The sequence below is a fragment of the Xenopus tropicalis genome, chromosome 3 (genome assembly GCF_000004195.4).
Source record: "Xenopus tropicalis strain Nigerian chromosome 3, UCB_Xtro_10.0, whole genome shotgun sequence".
NCBI classification, from domain to species: domain Eukaryota; kingdom Metazoa; phylum Chordata; class Amphibia; order Anura; family Pipidae; genus Xenopus; species Xenopus tropicalis.
Window position 1 is genome coordinate 62938514 of NC_030679.2, and position 10516 is coordinate 62949029.

Here is a 10516-nt window from a genome sequence, read left to right on the forward strand (position 1 = left end):
TAGTATGGATAGGTACAATTAAGAAACTGAGATTCACAAATAGCATTTTAAATAGCATTATTTAATGGATGTCATTTTGCTCCAATTTTATACTTAATGCTGCCCCTAGTTACTGTAAATGAGCCCTTCAGTTTTAATAAAATAATTTAATAAAATAGCAGCTCTGTCTTTGTTTCCTTTTCTTATCTATATAATCAGTTGTGTAGGGCAATTTAGGAATCACATTTTAATTGGTTGTTCATTTTCAAATTAACATTTAGCATGCACAGCTTGCAGGTGTTTTTCTGTTTCTATTTTATGTATTTTGTGCATTATTTACCTACTAGATGCTGCTATTGCTATTATATATCCATCTCTTCAGGCTGATTTATTTTGGTGGGATTTTTTCCTTTAAGCAAAGTATTTTTTATATAATATCAACCCTAATTTGCCAAAAAATATTCTTTATGTTATTATTACATTTTAGCGTCAATTGTCGAGCAGAAATGGTGGTGCCATATGCAGCCGTGTCTTGAAGGTGAAGAATGCAAAATTCTTCCAGATCAGAAAGGCTGGAGTTGTGCCTCAGGGAATAAAGTGAAAACAACAAAGGTAGATTTACATGATTATAATATATAGCCGCTGCTTTCTATTAAGTACTGTATTATTATTTTGACATTCACCTGCCCCAGACAAAATTACAGACTAAACCTGGGTTAGAGGGTGCCACCTGTCACAAATTTAGCACTCTCATGCTCAAAAGCATTTATGGGGAGATGATGTGATCTTTGGTCTAATGGCACTCTGTATCTAGGTGGGCCCTGAAAAGTGTTCACGCTGAAACTCTTAATGATTAAACTAACTACACCTAAATATTATAAACTTTTTTGTTTGAGAAAATACATTTTATGTGCAGCAAGGAAAAGCACAAAATAGCACAACCTTTAAAAAAACCTCCAAATTGTGGAACACCTAGGGGCACATTTACTAATCCATGAATCTGAATGGGAAAAATTTGGATTGGAAACAACATTTTGCGACTTTTTCATATTTTTTTGCGATGTTTTCGTTGCCGTTACGACTTTTTCGTAAATTGTCGCAACTTTTTCGTAGCTGTTACGACTTGCGCGAATTGTCGCAACTTTTTCGTAGCCATTACGATTTGCTCGTATATTGTCACAACTTTTTCGTATTGAGCGCTCGTAAACGGCAGGCAAACCTTTTAGACTTTGAATGATTTTGGAAGCCTCCCATAGGAATCAATGGCACTCTGCAGCTCCAACCTGGCCCAAGGAAAGTCCCGATACTGAAGCTTGAATGAATCCGAAACTTTCGTACTCGGCGCGACGGCTACGAAAAAAAGTTGCGACAATTCGCGCAAGTCGTAACGCTACGAAAAAGTCGTGACAATTTACGAAAAAAAACGCTAAATACCAATCATTACGAAAAAGACGCATTCGGACGCTTTTCGGACGTTCGTGGATTATTAAATGTGCCCCCTAGTATTTTATATTGATTCCAAAGCTACTTTATGAATATGTTTAGACCATCGAAAGAGTGGAAAAATCTGGTCTGAAATACTGTATAACAATGGGGACATGTTGGTGCAGCCGAAAGATAAATCTGCTTTGTGGTATGTAGACTGATATCAATGCACAAATAAATGAGATTTTTGCAGATGAGTTTATCCATTTTACTATATACATTTTGTCAGTGTAACATCATTGGTACCAAGTTCAATGGCGACTGTGGCGCTATATACAGTAAATTAAGTTTGTTTCTTAATGTCAAATTTCCTCCTGGAGCTTTTACTTTCTTTCACCACTCCAAAAATATATGATCATGTTAATTGGCGTAACTGTTGTGTAGGGGAATTAGATTTTGAATGTCACTGGTTTAATTAGCCCAGGAGAGACTGATGTAAAATGTATTGTTTCTATGTATTATGTTGGTGCCAAATAAATCACAAAAAATAACAATAGTGTAGTGTGTCAAGGAGCACAGTGCCAATTAATATGATGTACTGTATTTGACTGTGGGCCTGTAACTTGGATCTCTCAGCACCAAGCAATGTGCCTGACTGTCTCATTGACTACTTGTCACTAAGGCCAATACACTCAAATGCATACTTTGGTGTTATGAGCATGAACTTGAGAAGCTAATATGATCATAAAAGAGTAGGGGTTTGTGCCTAGAGAATCCTTGAACTATTATTGCATTTGCCAACTGGTAGATAGTTGTGTTATGTAGGCTACCATTGTGGTAAGCATTACATCTTGTTATTGACATCGAATGTATTTGATATTGGGGGTTTTTCCTCTTGATCCATTCCTGCCAGAAATCATTAAAACACGACTGTAACTTTTCTAAAAGCTTATTTGAACAGTATTAAACAATGTTTATATTCCTAAAGTATAAGCCTGTCATGGACTGAGCTAAGGTAACCTTTTCTAGAGGAAAAATATGAGCCATTTGTTACCTTAAGTTTTTAATTTGCTGTTTTCTAGCAAATGATGAATTGGTGAATTGGAGAATTTCTACAATGACCTGGTTCTTTATCCTTTCTATTACTGAGCATATGTACATCAGTGCACTCACAATTTTGGATTCTGAAATTGATGGTACCTACCCAACAAGCACAGTTAATCTGTGAGGGTTTCCCTCAGACAGAGATGAGACTTAGGGGTATATTTATCATGCTGTGTAAAAAGTGGAGTGAAGCATTACTGGTAATGTTGCCCAGAGCAACCAATCCGCAATTACAGTTAAAAAACCAAAGCAAAGCATCTGATTGGCTGCTATAAGCAACATCATTGGTGATGTTTTACACAAGCCTACATTACACTTTCTGAATTCAATGTTCCAAACTGGTGTTTGCTACATGAGTCCTTCTATATCTGTAAAAACAATGCCCCTGTTGCAAATCAACGTACTGAGTATTTCAAGTACTGAGTTTTGGGAATATTTTATTATAATACAGTTTTGAAACAACTTTCATCATAAATTGAAAGAAACTGCAGCTAATACATTGACTACAGTGTGTACTTTAAAATAATAAACTGTTCATTTTGCATGCAATAGATTTTAAATAGATACATAGATAGACAGACAGACAGACAGATACAGTGGCTTGCAAAAGTATTTGGCCCCCTTGAACTTTTCCACATTTTGTCACATTACAGCCACAAACATGAATCGATTTTATTGGAATTCCACGTGAAAGACCAATACAAAGTGGTGTACACGTGAGAAGTGGAACGAAAATCATACATGATTCCAAACATTTTTTACAAATAAATAACTGCAAAGTGGGGTGTGCGTAATTACAGGGCAATCTTTGAAGAGAACCTCTTGGAGTCTGCAGAAGACTTGAGACTGGGGCGGAGGTTCACCTTCCAGCAGGACAACGACCCTAAACATAAATCCAGTGCAACAATGGAATGGTTAAAAACAAAACATATCCATGTGTTAGAATGGCCCAGTCAAAGTCCAGATCTAAATCCAATCGAGAATCTGTGGCAAGATCTGAAAACTGCTGTTCACAAACGCTGTCCATCTAATCTGACTGAGCTGGAGCTGTTTTGCAAAGAAGAATGGGCAAGGATTTCAGTCTGTAGATGTGCAAAGCTGGTAGAGACATACCCTAAATGACTGGCAGCTGTAATTGCAGCAAAAGGTGGTTCTACAAAGTATTGACTCAGGGGGCTGAATAATTACGCACACCCCACTTTGCAGTTATTTATTTGTAAACAATGTTTGGAATCATGTATGATTTTCGTTCCACTTCTCACGTGTACACCACTTTGTAATGGTCTTTCACGTGGAATTCCAATAAAATTGATTTATGTTTGTGGCTGTAATGTGACAAAATGTGGAAAAGTTCAAGGGGGCCGAATACTTTTGCAAGCCACTGTAGATAGATAGATAGATAGATAGATAGACAGACAGACAGACAGATAGATATGAATTGCTTATAACTAAATTATTTCTTGAAGATAATTAAAAAAAACAGAAAGCAATCTGGATGTGAAACAGGAAAAATTAGTCTTAGGACTGAATGTTCTAAAGCATCTTTGAACAATCCTCAGAGATCTGTTTCAACAGGTAACACGAGCCACATTATACCCAAATCTCTAACTGTTGGGAATACTCAAATTCCCAGCCATATTGACTTTTAAAAGCATCATCATTTCAACAGCATGGCTGTCACGAGATAAAGTGCCCCTAGAGTTCTCTGATTGCACCCTAGTGAATGTTATTTCCACAGAGCCTGGTAGAAATATTTTCTACCTTCTGTTATCAGATGATGTACAGGAGATTTGCAGGGAAAAGAAATGTAAAGATTAAAAAAAAATGCTAACTATTCAATCATTTTTTTTTTAAAACTGTGTAAGTGTTTGTGATAAATGCACTGAAATGATCTACATAAAATGATCTGTAGATTTCTGAGTTAAATTCCCATGTGAATTTAAATTCTGTTGTTAAACTCTTTTGAATGTTAAATTTAAATTCCTTTTAAAACTTGTGTTGATAACATGATAGGAAATCCCAATGTCTTGTTATCACATTATAAAGGTATGTGCATGTATTTCTGTTACAAATTGGTAAATAATGAATTAATATTTATTTAACTGTATTTTTTAAGGTTGGTATGATATGATATAAATGTGTGTTTATGTTTTCCAATTGCACTCTTCATTAAAAGTCCTCCAATAAGGATATGATAAACAGATAAACAATAAAAAGAATTACTTTTACTAACTCAAAGTGACTTATTAAAGCTTTGGCCCTAACAGGTGTGCTCATTTACCAACAATGGCTAAATAACTATTCAGAAATGTACTTTCATTATAAAACCTGCAGCAAGCTAACCAAAGCTAATTTGCTGATTTTTACGGTGATTAGACATCTAGATATTGTTGGCCAGTTTAGCCAATTTTCTAGGAATTTGGCTTAAGCCTGGCTTTGTGTGTATGCATCCAAAAGACTTGAATAAAATTGGCTTGGAATTGTGTATATTCTAAGCAGCGGTGTTATCTGTTTAACTGGAAACTGTATCGGTGCATATATTTGAGACACATTCAAATAAAGCATGTATTGGGCAATTTGGCTAACAGTAGGGTGTAATAAAAATAGCTAGTGATCTACTCATTGTGCAGTTGGGTCTAATAAAAAGGCTTGTATGTGAGCTCCTGAGTGTTTTGCTGGTATTCAGTGGTGATCAAAACGCTGGGAATTACTTTGGGTTTTTTTCCAACTGACTCCATGGTGTAGAACTCTCAGCAGTTCACCAGCTGAGATTGTCACATTTCAAGCAATTACTGGTCGAAAATAAATATGAAGGTTAGAATTCATAGAAATTGTCAATGTTTTTTGCCAAATATTGCCTTTTTGTAGCCTGAATAATTATAGTTTAGGATTTTGCATATAAAAAAGTCAATAATAACTGAGTTTTGATAACTAAAGAAGATTGTGATTTAGATGTAATTTAGATGCTAAAATGATTGCCCTATTACACACGTGCACAGCCCAGGGCTCCAGCAAGTATCTAAAAGACAGGAAACAAGCTGGTGGCACAGTGCTCGCTAGAATACTACCATGGGCCAGTGAGTTTTTCAGCACAGAGGAAGGCTGGCCTGGGGTCTGAGGTAAGAGATTATTATAACAAGCTGGCCCTTTTTCTTATTAAGCCTTGTCTTTTAATATCCACCTTTGTGAGTTTATTTAATGAGCCCTAATATATTTAGGTTTCTACCATGTTTGTGGACACTTCTGTTCCCTTTTGCTCACAACTCAAATTTTCTTGTTAAATGATAGGAAAGCCATGAATGACCAGCAGCCAGATTACACTGGTTTATGTTTAAAGATTAGCAGAATCAGATGTAGCTGTGATTGGGTGAAAAGCAATGAGTCAAGGTGGGGAAAGCTGGGCTGGGGGTGGAGAAGAAGAGGGATGTGATTCATGTGAGAGAGCAGGTAGAAACATCCCACCCACCCTCCACTCTTTTTGACATATTTTGTAAAATGTCAGAGTTTCTCTTTTTTATTTTATCATATTATCTATTAATTACCTAATGAGGATGTTTCCTGTGTGCATTGTTATACTGTGGTTTCTGTAACATTATACAGTATAAATGTGAGAGTCTGCATGGTATAATTTATGTTAAATGAATGTCAAATGCTTGATCCAGGGAATGTTTCTGATCATCATGGGGGCCAGGAAGGAATTTTTTCCCTCTTGAGGCATAATTGGCACTAGCTTCAGGTTGGGTTTTTTGCCTTCTTCTGGATCAAAACAGTGGATATATGATAATGTGCTTTTTTAAGAGGGAGAAAGGAGGTTCTCTCCTGTAACTGCACAGTGGATTGGTCGATACAGATGCTACTACTGCTTGTGCTAGGTGGCAGCCTGCTTGGATTTCCTATCATAAAGACACTGCGGATTCAGGACCGGCAGCAGGGCTGCAGAACTTCTCTCATTGTGGGATATGCAGCTTCTGCTGGTAGCAGAGTTTGGGGCCATCATCTCTGTATGTAGAGGCAGGCTAATACTCAGCGGTGGATATAATATCTAGTGATGAGTGAATTTTTCCGGCAGGTATAGAATCGCAGCAAAACCGCATTTCACCATCAGCGTTTTTTTGGGTGAAATGGGTGCAGAATTTCACTGTGGAAAATTCATGATTGTGTCAAAAAAGTAGGGCATGTCAAACATTTTTTCACCATTTCACAAATTTTTCTAAAGTTTTGCACATTTTTTGGCAAAAGGTAACGTGACAGATTCGCTCATCACTAATGTTATCATAGCGCTGATCTTAAGTCTGAGGAATAGCAGAGCATAGTAGCGAACTGTTATGGAATTCTGAAATATTGCCTTTGGGTAAGGCTGGCAAGGTCCTATTTATTTGATAAAATGTGAATAAATGCTGTGGCCATTTTACCTATTTCCGGCTCCTGGTGTTTCATTATGGTTGAAAGCAAAGGTTCAATTGAGGAGTCCCCTTGTCAACACTTTTCATTTGCTTCTCAATTATTTTAACTTTTATTTGCTTATAAATGCTACAAAAATAATATCACTTTATTTTCTGCAGTGAGATAAATATGTCAAGGCAACAATAATTAAAAATGATAAGTTTAGCGACAACATTATTCCATTCTTTATCTTACACCTCTAGATTAAAACAACACAAGGCTTGTTTTGTTTCTGCTTGGTGGTTGACATAATTGCTCTGCAATTATCTAATTGTGTAATAAGCGTTACGTCTCTTGAGAGTGATGATTCAGTGGGGGAAATTTCTCATGCTTGAAAACAAGGAAGAGAGGAAAGGAGATCAGTGATCAGAGATCAGTGTTCATATTTATATATTTCCATGATATTTATGTGCACCGTCTTACTACAACCTACTTTGTAAGATTTTAGGAGCAGAAGATGTATTTTCTTGCATTTGTGTTTGCATGCATATATAAAAGTACATACAGTATATTATATATATACTAGAACAAGGGCAGCACCCCTAGAATGCTGATTTAAAGAATTGTGAGCAAAATGTAAAAATAGAAAGGATTATTACGTGACGTTTTGGTGTCCATGTAAGTATATATATATATATATTTATAAAATATACACACAGGCTTCATACACCAGATCACAACAAAAAGCTCAACTAAATAGGATTTGGCTTAGGGCCGTTAATTCCCCAGGGATCCAGCTTCATGTATTGCAAACCTGTGGATATTGCTTGTATATGTTGCTATAGTTTCTAGCATTCATGGGAAGTTCAAGTTAAAGACAGCTGGAATTATTTTGTGTGACAACAGAATTAATTGAGCTTATAAGGTTTACTTTTGGCATGTTTTTAATGTTGTTCATTAAAGGGGAACTCTTATTTAATGTAATAATACATTTTTTTAACAGTTACCCAAGCCTGGCCCCCTGTTCTTCTGCTGATCTGGCTGACTACTTTCAGATCAAATAAAATGTTACAGTAGTCAACTGTCCTCAGCCTGCCTTCAGCCTGCATCCTCTTGATCCCACACATGCATTGTGGGTTATGTAGTTCTTGCATGCTGTCTGTAAGCAGTGGAGAAGTTGTTACAATTTGTGACATCAATGTTTTAGTCCCCCCCTCCCCAGCCAGGATCTCGAATGATGCAGAAAGAGAGGGACTGTTTTGCATCTGGATTTCAGCATATAAAAATGGTATTTATTCATACTTTTTGAAGGAAAGGATTGTGTTGGGCTCTTTAACAAATTTTGGATCGGAAGCTAGCGTTCTCCTTTAAGTAGCCTTGGTCGATTTAAGAAATACATTCTGGGTTAAATAGATAAACACAAACATTTTATATCAACTTTCAGTCAACTGTGATGTACTTAGTATGGTCCACGTAAAAAGGATTTTTCCGGTATGCATAGTGCACATATTTTCAAGTTCTGGGTTTCTCCAGAGTTCTTAAACACTCATTATATTGGGAACAGTAATAAATACAACAATATATTTTTAAAATGTCTAAATATGTATATATATCAACTTGTTTTTTTTCTTTTATCAGGTAACACGGTAGCTATTGACAACTGAGACGTAAAATCCTGGACTGAGATTGGACAGCAATGAAAGATTTAAAAAACAAACAAACAAAAATAAACATTCTGGAATGCTTGAATTCAATTTCAAAATGCAGATTTTGTTCAGAATGGCTTCTCAAGAGATCATGTTTTGATACAAAAATGAAAGCACAATTGCCACCAAATAACTTTCCATGTTGAATACTGTGCACCCAGGACTGAGCAAAAATAAACAGTGGAAATGTGTTTATAACTCAAAGAAAGCAAAGTCGAAATAGAAGTCAACTACATCTGGATTCTTTTTTGTTTTTGTTTTTGTCTTCAGTGCTAATACAGCTGCCTATAAATAAACTGTACTATTTTGTAGAAGATTTCCTCCAGCATGACTGAGTAAACCAATTTGTTTGTCGCTTAACTAAGTTATGTAAGACTTTGTGTTCATTATGAGTATAAATATATCTAGGTATAATGGCATTCATTTGCAGTAGGGAATCAGTTCTTCTGTCAGCTGGGGGATTGTGATCTGAATACACAATTTGTATTTCCTTTGTATCAAATTGCCCAATTATATTGAAAAGTTTCATTTTTTAAAAATCTATTTTAGATGCGTTTTGTTCACTTTTGATAGATATTATATGGTCCAACCGTAAAGCCTTTTACAAGATTGAAACTCATTGGTTTAGGATAAAGGTTGGTTTCCTGCAGCCATTTAAAATGGGAAAGAATGGATTGTGGTTTTAGAAAATGTTTTTAGTGCTTATTTCATAAGAGCATTCCAAATGCTTAATGACAGCATAAAATGTCTGTTTAAAGTAAAAGGAGTTTCCAAATCAGAAGCTCAGACTTCAATCAACAATATTATATTGACAAATGTGTTATCCAATATATCTATGCTTTATGCTTTAGCTGATCGATTTTGGCTGTACTGCAGTATAACTAAATGTTTCAACTTTTTCTAATATTCTACTATCAGTTGCTTGAAGATGCAGGTAGCGTTACACAATGCAGCCGGATCATTAACCTTGAGCCATGTGATGGATTTTACATTGCTTTATATTGTCAGTGGTTAGTACATTTACTGTATCACTAAGCAAAGGATGCGTACCTTTATGTGATGCTCATGGACAGGCAAAAGGAATTGTGATTACAAATCGATTGTTGTATTTAAGAATCTCAACAGAATACTGTACAGAGATTTTTTTTTTTAAACTGTATCTCAGTTTTATCCCATGTTATCACAATATTGAAACCCCCACACCAGAAAAAATACTTGAAATATACCCAAAACACTGTACAGTTATGGGACTTGTTATCCAGAATGCTTGAGACCTGGGGGTTTTCCAGGGATCTTTCAATAATTTCCATGCCTCATTTTAAACAATAAAAAAAACCCAGTAGGATCATTTTACCTCTAATAAGGAGTAATTATATCTTAGTTAGGATCAAGTACAAGGTACTGTTTTATTATTACAGAGAAAAAATCAATTAAAATAATGTGAATTATTTCATTAAAATGAAATCTGTAGTAGATGACCTTCCTGTAGTTCAAAGCTTTCTGTATATTGGGTTTCTGGATAACAGACTGCATACCTGTATAGGGCAAAAGTAAGAAACCACTAGTACATATTCATAAGGAACACTAGTTCCAGGGTAGAGTGGGGAATCACTTTTTGGTAATTTTTCAATTTTCGCACCGTAAACAGATTTTTGCATAAGGCCTATGCCACAGGGGGCTGATTCTCAGCCAGCCCCTCCTCTCTAAATGCTTTACTGTAAGTTGTGCTGCAACTGGAAGCACTGAATCTGCATGGTGCAGACATACGTGACCAATATCAGCTAGAAATGGGTCATATTGTGGTTTTAAGCAGATATCCGCTGTGTCTTAATTTAAGGCATTTTAGAGCAGAGGGGCTGATTCTTGGCAGAAGTTTTTACACTTGCAGAGAATCATCCCTGTGTGGCTTAAGGTCCCCA

The 10516-nt window shown here is 35.9% G+C and overlaps 1 protein-coding gene across 2 annotated transcripts in view; it reads left to right on the plus strand.

The window, feature by feature from the left end:
* tafa2 (TAFA chemokine like family member 2) overlaps positions 1 to 9905 on the plus strand; it is a 160960-nt gene extending 151055 nt beyond the window's left edge. For both annotated transcript variants that reach the window (XM_031898951.1, XM_018092274.2), the window contains 2 exons: positions 467 to 591; positions 8530 to 9905. In XM_031898951.1, coding sequence (XP_031754811.1) covers positions 467 to 591; positions 8530 to 8541 — 137 coding nt within the window. In that variant the 3' untranslated portion in view covers positions 8542 to 9905. The remainder of the gene's footprint in view (positions 1 to 466; positions 592 to 8529) is intronic.
* The last annotated feature ends 611 nt before the right edge of the window (positions 9906 to 10516 follow it).